The 18,094-nt window shown below is 46.9% G+C and overlaps 8 protein-coding genes across 8 annotated transcripts; 4 read left to right on the top strand and 4 right to left on the bottom strand.

Moving 5' to 3' along the window:
* Nucleotides 1–2,398: 2,398 nt before the first annotated feature.
* C8R40DRAFT_391569 (uncharacterized protein) lies at nucleotides 2,399–4,094 on the bottom strand. The gene is made up of 3 exons (XM_046234901.1): nucleotides 3,845–4,094; nucleotides 2,809–3,034; nucleotides 2,399–2,742 (listed from the first exon to the last, which is right to left on the bottom strand). Exons 1-3 carry the CDS (start codon nucleotides 3,990–3,992, stop codon nucleotides 2,595–2,597), a joined length of 522 nt encoding a protein of 173 aa, XP_046084578.1. The 5' UTR covers nucleotides 3,993–4,094; the 3' UTR covers nucleotides 2,399–2,594.
* Nucleotides 3,993–4,226, bottom strand: C8R40DRAFT_997280 (uncharacterized protein; the record flags this gene model as incomplete). The annotated part of the gene is made up of 1 exon (XM_046236787.1): nucleotides 3,993–4,226. A coding segment is annotated over one exon (234 nt), but the record flags the coding sequence as incomplete, so codon positions are not given.
* Nucleotides 4,227–4,659: 433 nt separating this feature from the next.
* C8R40DRAFT_1172696 (uncharacterized protein) lies at nucleotides 4,660–6,735 on the top strand (the record flags this gene model as incomplete). The annotated part of the gene is made up of 3 exons (XM_046231895.1): nucleotides 4,660–4,758; nucleotides 4,813–5,465; nucleotides 5,526–6,735. 3 exons carry the CDS (start codon nucleotides 4,660–4,662, stop codon nucleotides 6,733–6,735), a joined length of 1,962 nt encoding a protein of 653 aa, XP_046084576.1.
* A 1,028-nt stretch (nucleotides 6,736–7,763) lies between these two features.
* C8R40DRAFT_1161713 (uncharacterized protein) lies at nucleotides 7,764–8,181 on the top strand (the record flags this gene model as incomplete). Its single annotated transcript, XM_046230160.1, has 3 exons — nucleotides 7,764–7,928; nucleotides 7,990–8,042; nucleotides 8,109–8,181. The coding sequence occupies 3 exons, from the start codon at nucleotides 7,764–7,766 to the stop codon at nucleotides 8,179–8,181; spliced, it is 291 nt and encodes a 96-aa protein (XP_046084575.1).
* Nucleotides 8,182–8,960: 779 nt separating this feature from the next.
* On the bottom strand, nucleotides 8,961–9,990 carry C8R40DRAFT_391505 (uncharacterized protein). The gene is made up of 2 exons (XM_046234900.1): nucleotides 9,796–9,990; nucleotides 8,961–9,744 (listed from the first exon to the last, which is right to left on the bottom strand). Exons 1-2 carry the CDS (start codon nucleotides 9,928–9,930, stop codon nucleotides 9,223–9,225), a joined length of 657 nt encoding a protein of 218 aa, XP_046084574.1. The 5' UTR covers nucleotides 9,931–9,990; the 3' UTR covers nucleotides 8,961–9,222.
* A 780-nt stretch (nucleotides 9,991–10,770) lies between these two features.
* On the bottom strand, nucleotides 10,771–12,547 carry C8R40DRAFT_1172693 (uncharacterized protein; the record flags this gene model as incomplete). The annotated part of the gene is made up of 8 exons (XM_046231894.1): nucleotides 10,771–10,921; nucleotides 10,977–11,134; nucleotides 11,188–11,382; nucleotides 11,433–11,565; nucleotides 11,620–11,819; nucleotides 11,872–11,986; nucleotides 12,037–12,225; nucleotides 12,276–12,547. 8 exons carry the CDS (start codon nucleotides 12,545–12,547, stop codon nucleotides 10,771–10,773), a joined length of 1,413 nt encoding a protein of 470 aa, XP_046084573.1.
* Nucleotides 12,548–13,611: 1,064 nt separating this feature from the next.
* Nucleotides 13,612–15,068, top strand: C8R40DRAFT_1050258 (uncharacterized protein; the record flags this gene model as incomplete). The annotated part of the gene is made up of 4 exons (XM_046224612.1): nucleotides 13,612–14,256; nucleotides 14,306–14,538; nucleotides 14,597–14,837; nucleotides 14,892–15,068. 4 exons carry the CDS (start codon nucleotides 13,612–13,614, stop codon nucleotides 15,066–15,068), a joined length of 1,296 nt encoding a protein of 431 aa, XP_046084572.1.
* Nucleotides 15,069–16,281: 1,213 nt separating this feature from the next.
* Nucleotides 16,282–16,871, top strand: C8R40DRAFT_994635 (uncharacterized protein; the record flags this gene model as incomplete). Its single annotated transcript, XM_046236756.1, has 2 exons — nucleotides 16,282–16,769; nucleotides 16,820–16,871. Coding segments are annotated over 2 exons (540 nt in total), but the record flags the coding sequence as incomplete, so codon positions are not given.
* Between the last annotated feature and the right edge of the window lie 1,223 nt (nucleotides 16,872–18,094).

Below are 18,094 nucleotides of genomic sequence, written 5' to 3'. Positions count from 1 at the left end.
AGGGTTTGGCCTAAGAATAGAAGTCTGCCCTTGTGGTGTTTGAGGCCACCTGTTTTGCGGATGCGAGTTTTGAGTTGACTTCTGAGCTCGTTGTACCATTTTGTTAGCGGGCCGAGGCCTCTACCTCTGCAGATTTCTACACCTGCATCTGCAACATGGCCATATGCGCCGCCGGCTGAAGAAAGACCGAACATGACCCTGGTGTCGATACAGAATTGGTCCGAGTCTAACCGAACTACTGCACCCGCCCACTGCGAAGGGTGCAATGGAACCATGCGGTAGGCTTCTGACAGGTCTCTGACTGCGCCTTGTGCATTTGGTGGCAGAGTCCATAAGAGTCGACAGGTGTTAGCAAATGTACCCCAAAAGCATGGGTAGAGAGATGAGTCAATGTTGGAGTTTATGGAGGAAATCGTAGCAAGCGAAGAGGTGGAGATGGGATTGTGAGGGAAAGAGAGGTTTTCGAGCAGACGGAACTTTCCTGGTTTTCCAGATTTGGGGATCATGGATATAGGAGACGTTTGGAAGGGGCCTATTGTTTCTTCGAGGATGTGTCTGGAGAATGGTCCGATCCATCGCTTTAGGTCGATCTCGTTATTTACAATTGATTCAAAGGCTTTTATGGACTCAGGGTCATCTAGCTTATTAGGAGGGGAGAAAGTATGGTTGATTGGGGGAATACCGATTTTGAAGCCGAAACAAATTGAATTTGATAAAGTTGGGTATTTGGGGAGTAGTCCGAGTTCTGATAGAGCCAGATGCCATGCTTCTGCATTCAAGGGTGTGCGAATGCGCGTTCTACTGTCCTTCAGGGCAGTTTTCAGCTCCATGACTGGAGTGAGCGCAGCCTGAGCAGCGGTGCTTCTCCGGGTGCATTTTGCTGGTGCATCCATTAGGACGCTGCCAGTCTGCACACAGTTCGAGTCCCGCGAAGGTACCCCTTGAGATTTCCAGGTAGCTGTTTCTGTTCCAGTTGCAGAGAACTGCTTGCTTTCCATTCCATAGTGTGGTTCGCGAACACCGGCGGATGTCGTGTTTGTCCCTGCCAAGGCATCTGTGACACCGCGATAGTTTTGCCTGATTGGCTTCATGAAAGGAGCGTGGAAAATCAGGTGTGTGGTCCTCCTCTTGCTTGATGTTACTAGCTTTGCGAGGGGACGTGGATGGGTAAGGATTGTGTCTGGATTTGAAGGGCCTTGATTGGTGATGAGAATCCGAGACCCAGGTGTTATTGAGTTGCGAGGAGGCATTCCGGGAATGGTGCTGGGCAATGACTGCCTGCATCTCTGGTTAGCGGTGGTAGCGTAGCGAGGGATTAAAGGTTCGGGTAGCGTTAGCGAAATTTAGCATTAGCGAGTTCGTGATAGCAGTCAAGGGTTGTTGGGTTGGTTAGCGATGATGCGTGTAATTAGCATTGGTAGCGATTAGCAGAATGGAGGTTGGTGGAGATAGCGTTTAGAGGTAGTTTGGAAGGGTGAGTGTTGGTGAAGAAATGTAGTAATTAGTAAAGAGTTTGTGGGAGAGGGGAGGAGGGATGACATACCCTTTAAGGCTTTGGCATGATCTTGGCTACGAATTTCGTTGCGACACTCATCTAGCGTTTCCTCCATGATTACGGCCAGGTCAAAGGGATCCCCCTTTTCGTTGTCCTTGTACCAGGAGAGACGCGTTTCCGCTTGATAGAGGGCCATCGTGCGTTCACCATTAGTTTTCCTTAACTCTGGGTGCATTTCCATGTTGACAAAGAATTGAGCAAACATATCGACATGTTTGTCAGGGAAAGCGCCGAGGGAAAGGGCACCAAGGAAGCCGCTTTTGGCTCGCATAACCTGGTTCCAGGTGAGACGAAGGTCTGGGAGGGCATTGGGGGAAGCGCGGACAGAGGTTGTGGAAATGAGGGTGAGGGGGGTGCTTGATGCTGATGTAGGGTCGCTTTCGAATTCGAAGCGGTTATTGTCTACTACTTCCCTCATTCGCTCCCTGGCTTCTCTCTCGGCATCAGGCAGAAAGTACCAGAGTGGTACATATTTGCGAGTTGTCATGAGCTTCTCGGCATAAGGGTGGTAGTGGTGAGGAACAGAGCGATGGCCAACACCTTGCTTGAAGTTCGGGAGAGGAGTGCGTTTCTTCTCCATCTCCTTTGCCAGCTCCGCTTCTTTGTCTCTTTCTTCTGCTTCGCGTTGTCTTGTTGATTCTTCTTCATCGGCTCTTCTTCGTTCGCCAGCCACCTGCTCCTCTTGAAGTTGTGCTTGGTATTGAGCCCTCAGATTAGCATTCTCAGCCTCCCATTGGCTTCTTAGCTTAAGGATAGCCTGCTCATTGTTTGTGATGTCTGGGGTATTCACATCTGCTATGAGAGCATTGCGAATTACATCGTAGAGATTGCTGCTGAAATCGGGACAAGGAATTTTAGCTGGGTCGAAGTCTATTCAATTTGCCATTTGATTGGAGAGAGGCACTAGTACTACTGAAGAGGTATGGAATGACAAGGTACGAAATCCACCAAAGAAACAGGTGTTGAAGCGGAAAGACGACTCAGTGCGATGCAGTACCTGAAGAGGAGGAGGGTACTGCATCATGTGCCCGTTCGAAGACTATGGTTTGCCTACGGGTGTCGGCAAACCGGCATCTGTCTCGCTGCCACTCGTTTCCTCAACTTCATTCGGATTTACCTGAACAACGAATTTAAGTCCATCCGCCCTCAGAGACTCTAATATTGTCCGGGAAGAGTTGTTCATTATTCTACCAGGGGCAAAATATTGGATCGACACAGAGCATAAACATCGAATATTGAATACTGAGGCGTACGTCGTGTCTGGAATCCAGCGTGACTTGACCATCTCCGCGAGCACAGTATCATCTAGAATAGACGACGGAGCTGTTTCAGAAGAAGGCAAATTTCTTCTGTAGCGCGAGTGTATTATCAAGTCTTGCAGATTTGGGAGTAGCACTGCTCCGGTTTTGAATAAAGATCCTCCTGCAGAGAGCTGGGAGATAGTTGGGGATACCGCAGTCAAACAAACGAACGAAGTGTCTTTTATCGTCAATGCGGTGACGGTGCGCAGAGAAGAGAAGATTTTCTGCACCTCGGACGGTGAGAATGTAGTCTGATTCAGTACCAGAGTACGAATTGAGCACTGAGAGCGTTCAAGGAACGACTCAAAAGAAGACTGGGGCCAACATCCTTGGAAATGTTTGGACAGATATTGGCAACATAACTGGAGGCTGTTCAAAGAGGGGGTTATGAAGGCTTTGAAAATGTCAGCCAATGAGTGAATACGAGCTCTATTTGATGTTCCGAAAAGAGTGATGTGAAGGGTTTTGAGTTTGTAAAGCTCGACAAATGGCACAACAGAATGTAGCACACTGGAGGGTGAAGAGAGCACCTGAGCATGATGCACAGTTATCTTCAGACCTTCGAGGTTGGTACATGCGCTCAAAGCAGGGAAAACTGGAACCTTGAACCGATTCAATTCGAGGTGGGTGAGTTGACACCAAGAAAATAGGAGAAGGGAGTCGGGCAAAACACCCCTGAGGTCGGCTTTTCGAAGTAGGGGAGCGTGTCGAAAGGCCTCAAGATCCAGTGGCAGGTCTCTTCCATATTCATTGAGAGTCAACGACTCAAGAGCAGGAAGTCGAAGTGTGGACCACATTGGGTCTTGGAAAAGACCATTGACGTCCTCAAATTCGGCATGTTTCCACCTATGTACATGCAAGGCCAAGCAGTCCCACAAACGGGAGTGAGCATTCGAAAAATCTATAATGCTCACATCCACCGTATGGGGGTAAGACTGGTCAAGAAGCCTGGATAATGCATGAAAAGCATGTTGGGAAGACTCGTGGCTCGCTTTGAAGTCCAGACAGATGTTTGACCAGAGCGGTTTGCAGGATAACGCTATTTTCCTCCATTTCGAACATATACTACTCAAAACCCAAGCAGGCTGCCGGGACATTCCAAAGTCCTTGGCTACAGTAAACGTATCATCAAGCATGCAATCGGCGAATATTTCGTGAAGAATCTCGTTCGGAAGCCTCCTTACAGGAGCAAGGATGGACTGACCCCATTGTTTGACATGGTGGAGGAAGTTGCGTTTCGTATTTTGTGAACGAATTTGAGCCTGTAGTCGTGCGATTTCGACAGAGCAGTCTTCGATGTCTTTCTCCAAATTGACCAGAACGGAAGAAATCTCAGATGCATGAGTCGAGGAAGCGATTCGCGCAAGGACTTCATTGTGTCAACCGAGACGCGATCCGAACGCTGGTTGCATTTCCTACAGGAAGCCTCCGAGCCGTCACGATGGGACATCTTTCAAAAAACGAATGAGCAGAGAAGGCAAAAAGAGCAAAAAAGTCAAGGTTTAGTTCGACTCCGAAATGTGGAGGAAATGTGCCAGCCAGAGCGAAGTTCAAAGTTGGGGACTTGGCAGGACTTTGCAACGTCGGACCGACCGACGGGCCGAAATTGTTAAGAAGAAGCGCCCAAAACTACCATAACCGATAGCTTTTATTAGCTTTTATTGTTCTCCTGTTTTGAACAATGCAAGTTGCTACGAAACAAGGCGTGAGCCGCCCGGCAATCGCTTATAGGTTAAGCTTAGCTCCTTGTGTTTCTCTTCATTTCCCCCTTCGTTATCACCCCACATAACTCAATTTAGCTCGATGAGCTCTACCGCACACTCAAACTTTTTCCAGCGAGGGCGAATCAATGCGAAAGATCTCACCAGACAGGACCCAAAGTATATACTAGACTATGCAGCTGTATGTCTCTTTTTCAATTTCTTCTTTTGACGATTATTGATAAAACTACGCCAGCGTTATGATATTCCGAAGATTCTTGCACCGGAAGAGATCGTTGATAGGATATTCAACGGAAGACAAAAATTTATACCCATCCTCCCGAATCACACCTGGGCTTTAGAGGACGACTGTATTGTTCTTATTGAGCGAAGGGAGCCCCCCAAATTTCCTCATTATCAGTCTCTACCGTCAAACACCTGTCCACCATTAGGAGATGCATTCCCAGAGCCGCCTGAGGATACTTTTTCCCGATCTCCTAGTCCCACCTCCGATAAATCTGCTGAGGAACGCTCTTTCCTTCGCTTGCGTTTACCTTTAGTCTACCCCCCAGTGGGCGTTAACGATCAAGCAGTTCCGGATGGTTGGCTTCAGCAAATGCTCGAAGAATATCAGGAGGACCACGAAACAGTGGTCGCCGATTTGCAGAAACTAGTAGAAGAAGTGGAGAGTGTTTCTTATGAAACCGTACGAGTAATGTCCAAGATTCGTAAAGAGCAAGCAGACACTTGGCGTCTTCTCGACATCGTCAAAGAAGTTTGCGGATCCGAATTCCTTGACAAAGTTCTGCGGGACGTTCACGCCACGACTAGATTCGAGATGAATCGCAAGACCTCCGGGTCTTCCTCCCAGCTGATTCCGCCTACCGCAGATGAAGACGGCGGTAAAATGTAAGTAATAATGTTCTCCATAATGCTTCATGAACATACATATCCCTCACCTCTTTCTAGTCGAAGCAAGAAGTTCACCAAAGATAAACAAATTTTCAGTATGACCAGAGGATCAGCGCTCCCGCTTGATGAATCGAGCGACGTGCCAGGTCCCTCCGAGCAGCCCTCGAATTCACAAGCTCGTGCGTCTTTCTCCACAGGCCCTTTAGTTGACACGCCTGTTGCTCGAAAATTGGCTACAGCTACGCCTCATCCTTCTTCTGCGCCAGAATCTTTTAGTCCCGTTACTCAGCCCACTGCTTCTTCTGACCTCGACAACACAATGAATCCAACCATTAAGTCACTGGCAGTACCCGCTCGTAACAAGCGTTCTCGTCCAAATTCTTCGAACGACACATCTGACGATGTTGGTTCAGTCGCCTCGCGTTTAAAACGGCGAAAGGCCTCCCTTGCCGCAAGTTCAGACCCCGCTCCGCAGGGTAACACCCCGACTGCTGCTCCCCCACCAGTATCTACCTCTCCTGTTATTCCATCCGTCCCTTCTAACCCTGTAGACCGGGCCATCTCGTCCGCCCAACCAGTCCAGCGATCTGATGGACCTTTTAATTTGTGGGGGCCTATGCCTGTCCATATGCACCGGGTTCCTGCTACTAGACAGACAGCTTCGAGTTCCGCTCATGTAGCGGCTAGCTCCAACAATCCCTCGATCACTGCGAGCGGACTTCCGCGCATCGAGGAATCCTACAATTTATGGACGGCTAAGTTTCCAATACCGTTTGAACGTAGACGCAATCTCAGCCCCGATCCAGCCGACTCTAGTCAACCCGCCACCGATTCCAACCAACCGAATGTTGGGAATTTGTTAAATGCCCCGAGCTCCAGCTCCGTAACCAGCTCCAGTTTGCCCATAGCAAGCTCGAGTCGACCAACAACTACCTCCAGTCAACCAATAGCCAGCTCTAGTCAACCCACAGCCAGTTTCAGCCAACCTACCGAACGTCGAAGACCCGCTCCTTTAAAACGGGCTAACGAACGACTCATGATGAACAGTGACGGAACACTCGAGCTAATCGATATCGACACCCCAGAACGCATAGCTGCTAGTGAGGAGCTCGTCCGAGATGCGCAGAGAAAAGGACATTACTTCACCCTTACTACGATAGCGGAACAATGCGCGCCGAGATATCCCTTCCTCTTCGCCGGAAAGAAGGAGGACGATTATCATTCTATATGCCCGCCGAGCCCAAGAGCAGGTTGGGGATACAAGTGAACCAAAGGTAGTATATAATATATATATATTCTGTGGATATTATGTTCTCGTTTGTTCCCAATGTCATTTCTGCGTGTCATATCAACAATAATGACACTTGATCCTTCAAAATCTACTATCTATCACTATGTCGCGGATGCGTGCGTTTTGGAGCAGGCCCTTCGGAGTGGGAAGAGTCTGCTCTTTGTAATCCCCCAAGCAGCGCTGCCAAATAATCACAGGGTAGAACTGCAGTACTCAATTCATCGACGTTTTACAGTCTCGTGGCATCGGGAAGCTGAGGCGAAGCTGCGTCATGCTCAAACGAGAGGAGCTCACCCCAGTTTCTAGGAGCTTTAGATTAGTAGCAACTTAGAGTAACGGGAAGGTATCATCATATGCTTACTAGTCACAGATTCACATTGCTGTCTCCGGCGCATACTGTCCCGTCACACAGAATATATTCATCATCCTGCAAATGAACCACATTTCATCCTTGCCAAATAACCGGCCCAGATGCAACAAAAGGCAAACTTACTTCAGGCCGTACTGGATTTTATTGAAGAGAAGGCAGCATCAGGCAGTATTCCAACGATATCGAAAGGCTAGGTTGAATCAGACCGACGAGGGCGCATTCCTTGAAATTCGGTTATGAGTCGGAAGGAGTTGCCCGCCGAGGCTAGCAACTCAAACAAGGAATATGGTGCACCATTCTCTCAGTCTATATGGTCTTCGTTCACGTCCAAGATGTCTTCATTGATCACAGTATTAGATTCTCCAAAGAACCTGATATCTGACGGATTTACCAGGCAGGCATCCCCTCAATGGGCTTTTGGTTTGCCTTGCACAGTAGGAACAGCTTCGTATGGAATCATCTACTCCGAATAACATCCAGCCCGACACGTTTGTCGACTCCACTGCATCTGGATGATCAACCTGTTACCAATTGAAAGAATGAGGCTCTGGGGAGTATAAAAGCCATCTGAAGACGACAAAGTGAAGCCAGAGTTAACCTCGAAGCACTTGAAAGTATCACGGTCTACACCACGATGCGATTCTCTGCCACCCTCATCGCTCTTGCTGCCTTCGTTGTCGCCGCTTTCGCTGACTCGACCTCGAGCCTCGAGCCCAGCATTACCGATCCCGGTAACCCGGCCAACTTGATCAATTGCCCGCCCAAAGGTGGTGCAGACGCGTGCAATCTCGAAAAACCTGTGAGCGTGTTCTCAGCGGCAGTTCTTTCGATGATCTATTGACAAATATGACTCTGTATAGTGCAGCCGTATTCGAGTCAACTATGGCAGGACGGAGGGAGGTCATTACATCTGGTTTGTGTTTTTTGTTCAACTTGCGTATGCCGGGAGGCTGAGGATGTCGTGGTTTGAAATCGACAGGTACAATTACGATATCACCGACATTCCTACAGGCGTTGAAATTGGCGTTGAGGATAGCTGTACTAACTATTAAATGCTGCCATGAGTTCTGAAGATATCGAGATGAATGAGGGTTACAGTGTAAAAGCAGGAAAGAAATAGTTTGAACGTGAACGTCACGTAGAATTTCCATATAGGCATGTATCATCGTTGTAGTGGATCCGAGTTGAGATAGGAGTACAACGGCTACCTTTGTGTAAGCTCCTTCTATATTGAAGGTCAAGCACGATATGATGGGCAATGCATGATATCCGTAGAATGAATGAGGGGAAAGTATTTTATCACATTGCGCGGCTTTTATCCGGCTCAGTTTTCGAACGTAGACAGTCCCAGCCCCGATCGAGCCGACTCTACATAGTCAGCCCGCCACCGATTCCAACTAGCCAAGTGCTGGAAATTTGGGACATGCCGCGGGCTCCTCCAGAGCGTTGCCTATTGCAAGCTCGAGTCAACCCACAGCTACCTCCAGTCAACTCTACTGCTACTCAAGCAACAGCCACTAAGATCGGGTCAGCCATTTTGAGACCCGTCGAAGTAGGAAAGACAGATTGAGACCAAATGGGAGGGGGGAAGGATTTCTACCTCAGCATCAGTTTTAGAGGAGTGCCACCATCAATCACTGTTTAAGAGCATTATTTTGACCGGAACTTCGCAGCAGCAACCATTTCTTCTTGAATCGTCGGCAACAACGGGTGTGTGGAAGCGATTGAATTCCGTCCTGACTCCCGTAAAAGATTCGGCTAGATCCTGAGGTTCATGAAAGCCTTGGTCTGTCACAATCTTCAAAGAACGGGCACACCCGCGGTCTGTGTTGAGTCTTGACAGTCACCTTCGCTTTTAAAATCACTCTCCTATACTACGACAGTAAGTGTGTAGGTCCTTTATCATCGCTAGACTCGGGTCACCATAAAATCGGAAACACTTCTTTCCCAGGATCTTGATCTAGTCTTGGTCGATGAGCACGTATACTGTGTACATGAGGAATAGATGTGTATTTTGATGAAATGACACGAGTACATTATTCGACGTAGGGAGCAGGTTCTGTATAAAGTAGCCAGTAATCAGTAGCCAGTAATCAGTAGCCAGTAATCAGTAGCCAGTAATCAGTAGCGAGGATCTGACAGGATTGGTGTGATCGAAGTGACATGCCTTTGAAGGCTCGAGGCCAACGATGAGTACGTTCATCAACAACCCACACTGCATCATTCAGTTTCAGCAGTTCCTTCAGTCTCTCGACCCCTTCTGACTCGAGTATTTCTTGTCGTCGGGCAGTCGCAAAATAATTATGGCATATGGCGAGAAAGGGTGCACGATCAGACATGCGAGGTCCACAATAAGTGCGCTTTAGAACGAGCGTGGGTAGATTGAAATCCTTCGCCAGCCGAGGAACCAAGCGCAGGCAAGTGAAGATTATATCGGTTTTACCCTGTATTGATACTACCTCCTCAGGGTACTCCTTCATCGCCACTTCATGGAGTTGGTTGTAGGTAATTCGCCAGCCGCAGTAGAAAAGAACGCTTGCGCGTTCTTTTGGCGGAGGAAAGAAGTGTTTTGGGAGCTCCCGGGCAGGGATATTTGAAAGGAATGCTTTGGAGGACTAAAGAACAGTTAACAGGTTCAACACATTGGAAATGAATACATGGCATGCCTTCCATTCTTGCAATAAGCGTTGTTGACGGTTCTCCGAGCTGTTGAAAAGGCGAATGTCTCGGGGTGTCAGGTAAGGATAAATATCAGGAAAAGCTTCTTCCGTCATTACGAGTCTTTCGGGTTTAGCAGTCATGAGTGTTTGTTGTCAGTTGAGATTAAAGAAAGGCGAGAAAACCACATGATGGAATACTTGAACTAAAGAATTCACTTTTCCCGGATTCGTTGAACATCAGTTTTTCTGAAATTTATCTCATGCCAGTTCATCACTAAATCGCGGAGACTCCTAAGGAGGATTATCATATTGAATAAATAGTGTAAGAAGGTAGAATGGGTACAATGTTGCTACAATGTTGTGTGGTCCTTGTCAACCATTATGATGCCTTATGATGCCTGCCCCAATTTGACAATGATTTTCCTGTGTTATCGACAGGGTCGACCACGCTTCCAGTTCGGTATGGATGAGAAATTCATTGAGAAAGTTGCACGAGCAAGGACATGCTTGCTAGAATTTGACAATACTTGACCACAAAGCAAGAATATCATCCATATGTCCTCAATACTCTCTCAAAATTCTTGTAACATTATATGAGTAGCGCCATAGTTGTTTGTACTTTACCTTCCATGAAGGATTGAGAACAACAATGTCAGTAGCCTATATACAATTCACAATGTTGTTTGATATTAGAAAAGAGTACCCTACAAAGGTGGACCTTTACGCTGTGGTTAAACGAAATGACTGATTGGTATTGCTGTTTGACAATCTATCTATCATTCAGATCGTTTAAAGGACGATACAGACCTGGTGGGTTGTTCCAAATCAATCAATTAGATTAGCTACTACTTATACATAAAGGTATAAGATGAGCTACTATTATAAGTATGATACTATAGAACGAAATAAGAGTATAAGGAAGCGTGACGAGAAAAGCAATGAGCGACTAATATGCACGTAACGAGAAACAGACAGAGGTAATTAAGAAGTGGATGCACTACCAGACACAGGGACCATTGCCGCCGCCGCCGCCGCCGCCGACAATTTGGCTGCACGTTGTTCTTCTAGAGTAGATTGGAAGTGGAGAGAAGGTTTGAGGCTGTTCGAAGCGTCCTCTTCTGCGAAAGCTTGCCTACCAAGTGTTTTGATATGAGCAATGTCATTCTACTTGAAGATTGAAAACGTACTCATTCCACCAGTGCAGCAGCTCTGCCAGATGTGTTTGCACTTCCTCATCCTCCGGGTCTGCGGCCTCAAAGTAATCAACAATCTCATTGTAAAGACCTTCGTAGTTGAAAGAGCGGTCTTGTCCCCATGTCTTGGCATGAGAGAGAGAAAAGCGAAGCTAGCACAGGTCACAAGTTAATAATAAAGGGAATTAAGATTTCGAGGACGTACCAAGACGCAAGAGTATGCAATGGTCCGTGGAGTGACTTGGTTGAGGCCATATAACTCGGCAAGACTTTGCTTTGTTGATGACCTTGCTTTGTTACTTTGCGGTACTGGTGCCGAAGCATTACTGTGGTCAGACTGCGAGCTTGGAATCTCATCCTCTGAGATAGAACCACTTGCTCGATAGATTTGACGCCACGTCTAAGCATATGTCAGTGTCAATTGCGGGGCATGATATGAAATACAAGTACCTGTACAAGTAGGGTACTACGAAGGAATCCTTCCTCAACGTTGTTGGGGTTACCTTCTTCACCTTGGTAGAAAGCACGGATGAAGAACGAAGTGTTTATCTTGATCTCCTTGTTCCGGATTTTAGCACGTACCCTTCATCTTACAAAGTAAGCATGACAGCCTATGACAGATAAACAGAGGACATACGCAGAGTCGGACCAGTCATATTCAACAGGACAAAGTAGCTTCACCGTCAAATCGTGTTTGAAGCCTCGAAGCTCGCGGCTATGGTTCAACAGCAAAGGGTCAGCACGAGAGGGAAGTGGTCGGAAATTGAGCCAGTTGGCAAGCTCAATCATGAGCATATGAACATCATCACTACGAGCTGAAATACTGCCATATTGTAACTACAAAGTGCATTGGTGTCACATAAGAACTGTGATTGGCCGTGACACTTACCTGCTTGCACAAAGTAAGAATTGCACTGATATCTGTGCCTGCTGCATCTACCGCCTTCTGGAACCCAGGTACTGTTTTGACAACAATATGGTATGCCCGTATATCACGCTGCATCCTGAAATCAATGTATCACTGAAACTTTTTCGTGTTAGCAACATGACTTACTTGCGCTTTTCCATCTGATGCTTGAAGTACTCCTCCGACTCTTTCTCGTCGAGGTCAGCAGGATCAGCAGGATCATCCTCCTCTTCAGCATCAGTATCATATGCAAAAAAGCACCTGACAAGAGATGCAATGGGTGTGTACAAAGTCGCAATCCTGGCCAATGCTCTTCCTTGGTTCTCAATTGATTTTCTGCAGGTAGATTGAGTATGCTTTCATAGATATCCAACTGCAAAACTTACTCCGCACCCTTTTTGCGGGTTTTCTTGGACACTGCAGCATACTCGAGTTGCAGAGCATCAATTTTTCGTTTTAACTTCTGGTTTTCACGACCCAACTTTTCTACATTTGCATCAACGACTTTGGATTTGGAATGGTTTTGACGACGATGATGTCTCTGGGAAGAGCGTGAAGGTGAACGCGAAGAAGCGCGGGAGCGGGAGCCTGTCTCAGAAGGCTGAACATGGCTCGAGTGACCTGAACGACGTCCATCCTCACTTTCTGATGAAGACATGGGAATGAGTGCAGAGAGAGAAGAGGCAAGGGTGGGGCATCTTCCAACGGTCTTTTATCCCCACTCCTGAAGGTGCAGATTTGTGGCGTTGAATCCCAAATATTCACTAAATTGATCTAATATACAGGTCTGATACAGGTAGAACTTTCGCCCACTGGCTAGCGGAGTATATAATGTACCTACAGTCAATGCTACACACTTGATTCCCAATCTCGAAAATTCGGCTGTTATGATTTGGTACTACATGAGTATTCTTCCATATTTCCTCCTTTTTGCCTTACTTCATGCAAATATAATGCCCAATTGTGTCACGACCTGCCAGAAATCATTCCCTAGTTCAATTTCTCTTCAACAACATCAGCGGATTTGCAAGCATTATGCTAGTGATTTTGAGACCACAGCTGCAGCGCATCTGACCAAACATGGATCTAAAGGACGAGTAGCAAGAGACTCTCTGAATACTCCTGGGCCAAGCAAAAAACGTAAAGTTGCCAGTGTGTCTGTCAATCTCCCCGAAAAGTCCAAAGCTATTGAACCTGAACCGGTATGACATTTACAAGTGAATCGCAAAACCAGGACTAATGCCGTTTTAGCCTGTTCGAAACTCTGTTTGCGAGCAACCCAGCTCAATATCCCTTCCGGTCTTGCAAGCCCCATTATCCCCACCACTTCTCTCTCCATCCCCGCCTCCGGTGCCCCTGCCTTTATTAAATCGGGCTGGACGACCCATGCGAAGTGCTGCCATTCCAGCTCCAACCCGTGATGTCTTACCACAAGGACCTCCAGCTGTTATTGATCATGCATTAGTTGATGAATTCAACCAGCCAACTTGTATTCGACGTGTCATCCTCATTGTACGAGACACACTGAAAACTCATCTTAATCCATTTTGTCTTTTCCGCCTTTATAAGGACCGACCGTCATATGATCCTGATGCTTTTGTGTCACTCGATGATCTTGCCAAAAAATCCCGCATCGGAATCCCTCTGCAGCCACAGCCTTCCAATTCCACTGCAGGATTTGATCCGCCATGGCCATTTGACAATATGTCCACTTATTGGATCATGCAATGGCTCAACACTGGAAGCTCTGTGAAGTCGGAAGGGGAAGCTACTCGGCTTGTTGAGGAAGTTCTCAACGCACCCGATTTTGATATCAAGGATCTCAGTCATTTTAGTGCTCATCGAGAGAATTCGCGAGCTGATAAAGCGAAGATACCGGAACCGGCATCCAACTATCTCAGTGGTTTCAAGACCACCAGTGTGGATATACGTGTACCGTCTGGTCAGAGAAATGTTCCCTTGGAAATATTCTCTGTTCCAGGCCTTCACTACCGACCACTCCTTTCAGTGATTAGGGAGGCATTCTCGGGTCCTTTATCCGACAAAATACACTTTTCGCCTTTCAAACTATTCCACCAGCTGCCATTTTCAACTGAGGAAATCCGTGTACATGGCGAGTTGTACACATCCGACTCCTTTATACAAGCTCATGATCAAATCCAACGTGTCCCTCTCCCCTCTGAAGAATCTGATTGCAAGCTCGAGCGAGTCGTTGCTGCAGTGATGCTGTGGTCAGATGCAACTCATGTGGCCAATTTCGGGACAGCAAAGATGTGGCCTATCTACATGATGCTTGGAAACATCTCGAAATATATTCAAGCATTGCCAGATTCAGGAGCATGTCACCACTTAGCCTATATTCCTTCAGTATGATATTTCTCTCAAATCTGTTTGTACGTTGCTGATGAAAATCCAGTTACCAGACTCTTTTCACGATTTTGCGATGAACTTCCATGTGAAATGGAAAACACAGAAGGCATCTATTCTGACACACTGTCGACGAGAGCTTATGCATTCAGTTTGGAAGTTTCTCCTCACTGATGATTTTATTCATGCCTACAGATACGGCATTGTCATAGAGTGTGGAGATGGTGTCAAGCGGAGAATATATCCACGTTTTTTTACATACTCTGCGGACTATCCTGAGAAGTACGTCTACCGCTTTTTTATACATATGCTCAGTGCTCAATGAATCTCCTCAAATTAGGGTTTTGCTGGCCACCATCAGGGATAAAGGTCTTTGTCCCTGCCCTCAATGTTTGGTACAGAAGGATGCATTGGACCGAATGGGTTTGGTCCGGGATATACAAATACGCACCCGAAATATCCGAACCTACTTTGTGAATAAAGTCAATCGAGCTCGACACTTCATCTATAGCATGGGACATCCAATCAACGGCGTCCATGTTGAGAACTTGTTGAAGGAGTCCTCGTCAGTGCCAACAGAGGTAATTCAGAATCTATTCCGGTCTATGGAATTTGAATTGACACCATTTCTATAGAACACTTTTATGGAACGCCTTGGAATTGCAAACTTTGAGCTTTCGAAATTGCTAGTTGTTGATTTCCTCCATGAGTTTGAGCTTGGGGTTTGGAAAACACTATTCAAGCACCTCATTCGACTTCTGTATTCATTATCAAATGGCACTGAGAAGGTTACCGAGCTAGACTCAAGGTAATTATTCTTAGCGTGAAGTTCAAACACCGTAACTAATGTTCTACTACCAGGTTTCGGTGCATGTCCACATTCGGGGTATCTACGATCCGACGATTTGCAAACAATGCTTCAGAGATGAAGAAGCTTGCTGCTCGCGACTTTGAGGACCTTCTGCAGGTGCGTTAATGTCACTTTGCTACATATATGATGGCAATATTCAAATTAAACAGTGCGCCATTCCCGCTTTTGAGGGTCTTCTACCAGGCGAGCATAACACCCGGCTTATGAAACTGCTATATCGGTTAGCAGAATGGCATGCACTAGCCAAGCTACGGATGCATACAGATCTCACACTTAGGGATTTGAGTTCATGTACAGTTGTGGTCGGGACATTGATGCATGAATTTCGTGACAAAACATGTTCTCAATTCCGCACTGTTGAACTACCCAGTGAACAACAAGCCCGCTCTCGACGACAGGATCATATAGATGCTCAGCGACATTCAGGCGATCCTTCAATACCCAGTCAGCGCAACAACACCACATGAAAAGCACGAACACTGAATTTGTTCACTTACAAGTTTCATGCCATGGCTGATTACGTTCCCGCTATATGCTGGTTTGGAACAATCAACTCTTATTCAACTCAGATTGTGAGTTTTTTGATTTCCTCTTTAGTCCACCTTTACCTTATGCTTCTGTGATTTAGGGCGAGCTTGCACATCATCTCGTCAAACGTCTCTATGGCCTTACCAATAAACGTCGACATGAAGATCAGATAGCTCGCCGATATAAACGTTCAAGGATGCTTGATAATGCCCAGTTTGCCAAGAAGAAAGCTAATCTGAAGGGTAAGACCCGGGCTATCAAGTCCAATATGGGTGATTCATGCAACGTAGCCCATGATGATGGGGCTCATGCTCATCAAGTTGGGTTCGGGGAAGGGACCACACCAGAGGATCTTGATATCCCATTAGATGTGCATCACTTTATGTCCAATCGACGGAACCATCCAGTCCATCTCACTCCTTTCCTTCTACAGCAACATTCTGACCCTGCGACAAAAGTATGTGCTAGCAATCCGAATTTAACTCAAACTAAACCATTATCTCTTGCAGAACTTCGTTTCCAAACTTGAGGACCATCTGCTTGGGCGTCTCAAGGAGATACCATTTGATGGCGACTATGAGTTCACTGCCGAGGAACAACGAGACATTATAATTGCCGAAGACAAAATACACGCTGTTAAAACTCTCCGAATCAATTACACAACATACGATGTTCGTCGCGACCATGATGTCATCAATCCCCGTACCAACCACAACACTATCATGCTAAAATCTCCAGATACGAACCCAAACGCACATCCATATTGGTATGCACAAGTGCTCGGAATCTTCCACGCAGATGTCATACATTGCAATTCGAAGCTGGGATTAGTCAGATCACGAAAGCGGATGGAGTTTCTCTGGGTGCGGTGGCTGGGAACTGAGCCAGATTATCGACCTGGTCAGAAATTTGCAAAGCTTCCTAAGGTTGGTTTCGTTCCTGAAGATGACGAATTCGCATTTGGCTTCCTTGACCCTTCCCAAGTCATTCGGGCTTGTCATCTCATTCCGGCCTTTATTCATGGAAAAAGCAATGATCTCCTGGCTACTAGACTCCCGACTGCAGCAAGGAAAGTCGGAGAGAGCGAAGATTGGGTGAATTATTATGTGATGATGTAGGGTGAGCTATCTTCATCAACAGACATTGATACTCATGTTTTAATAGTTTTGTGGACCGCGATATGTTCATGCGCTACCACGGGGGAGCAATTGGCCATATAGATATCCAGCAATACGGGGAGCCGAACCCGACAACCAACAGTGACAAAGACGACGATGATACAAGCAGGATTGACTTTACAGGCCCTGAAGATATCGTCACCCCAAACCTTGATAGTGATTTCAAGGACAGCTCAGATGGATTGAATGTTCATGATGATGACACCGACTCCGAGGCAAACAGTCAAATTTCGTTGAATAGTTACTTAGCTGAAGAAAGTTGTAAGACCTGGGTCAAAATAGGTCTTAGGGTAGGTTTTGGTATGTGGAGGTTTATGTTGTAGCGTGCTAGGAGCAGGCTGGAGCTCGAAGGGAGCTACGAGAACCGCGACCGAGGACGGGAATGACCTAGTAGTAGTTGGAACAACGAGATGGTGACCCTTGAGGGGTTCCTAGGAGGTCCAGGGAGGTCCCTAATGCGTAGGGAGGTTCAGGACGAGTGCGGGACCGTAAGATATTGCGTAGTAGGAGTTGTACTCGCTAGAACGTCAATATAGAGTCGAGTAGGTGGTTTATGCAACGGGGTCTCGAGGGTGTAAGCTCCCGAGAAGGGATATGCCAGGGAGGGTAGGTCCCTGGGGACTAGGTTTGAGGATGGTCGTCCTCGAGTGTGGGAGGTGGTAACGGAGAAGCAATACGTAGTTCGACGTGAGGGGTAGCTTCGACGTTACCTAGATCGAGGTCCCGAAGCTTACGAAGTAGCTAGGGAGCTCTGGGAGGTTTGGGGAAGGGTAACTCACCAAGCGGGTAGGCGTTGGGGAGCTTTAGTAATGTTCGAGGGAGCTCGGAGACTCACTCGGAAGGCTTAGACTTGAAGTGAAAGCGTATATTCGATCGTATGGACGATCAGAGAGACAATAGACAGAAGTAGAGAGAAACAGAGGTAGAGAAACAGAGAGTAAAGAGAAATCCGTATGGTTAGCAGGTACAAAGGGACAGGGACTGGACCTATGAAAAAGGGTGTGTGTTCAAAATATACCAAGCTGGGGCTTGGGGACGTTACGGAGCTACTTAAATAGGTATGGGAAGTGAACAAGGGAACATCAGGGACCATGAGGCATGTAATCGAGATTAGTACCTTAATGGGGTAGGTGTAGGAGGGCTTCTTACGCGTGTCGGGGGAGGTTTTAGGGGTTACTTGTGTCGAGGGATCTGAAGATGGTAACTGGTATGTTTTGGGGAGGTACGGAGGTGGTTCTGTGCGGGTTGTGAGAGCGTATGG

This window comes from Lentinula edodes (genome assembly GCF_021015755.1).
Source record: "Lentinula edodes strain Le(Bin) 0899 ss11 chromosome Unknown C8R40scaffold_26, whole genome shotgun sequence".
NCBI classification, from domain to species: domain Eukaryota; kingdom Fungi; phylum Basidiomycota; class Agaricomycetes; order Agaricales; family Omphalotaceae; genus Lentinula; species Lentinula edodes.
The sequence above is the reverse complement of the archived record's forward strand: the minus strand, read 5'-3'. Positions and strand labels throughout refer to the sequence as shown.

Excerpts from the sequence above, each read along its gene's own strand:
- C8R40DRAFT_391569 (XM_046234901.1), bottom strand. The coding sequence starts at position 3,992 with ATGCTTGATGATACGTTTACTGTAGCCAAGGACTTTGGAATGTCCCGG. Across the intron at positions 3,035-3,844 it reads CTGTCTGGACTTCAAAGCGA|ACACTTCGTTCGTTTGTTTG; the intron begins GCCACGAGTCTT and ends TGACGATAAAAG. Across the intron at positions 2,743-2,808 it reads CGCTGGATTCCAGACACGAC|AATAATGAACAACTCTTCCC; the intron begins GTACGCCTCAGT and ends TGCCCCTGGTAG.
- C8R40DRAFT_391505 (XM_046234900.1), bottom strand. The coding sequence starts at position 9,930 with ATGACTGCTAAACCCGAAAGACTCGTAATGACGGAAGAAGCTTTTCCT. Across the intron at positions 9,745-9,795 it reads GCTTATTGCAAGAATGGAAG|TCCTCCAAAGCATTCCTTTC; the intron begins GCATGCCATGTA and ends ACTGTTCTTTAG.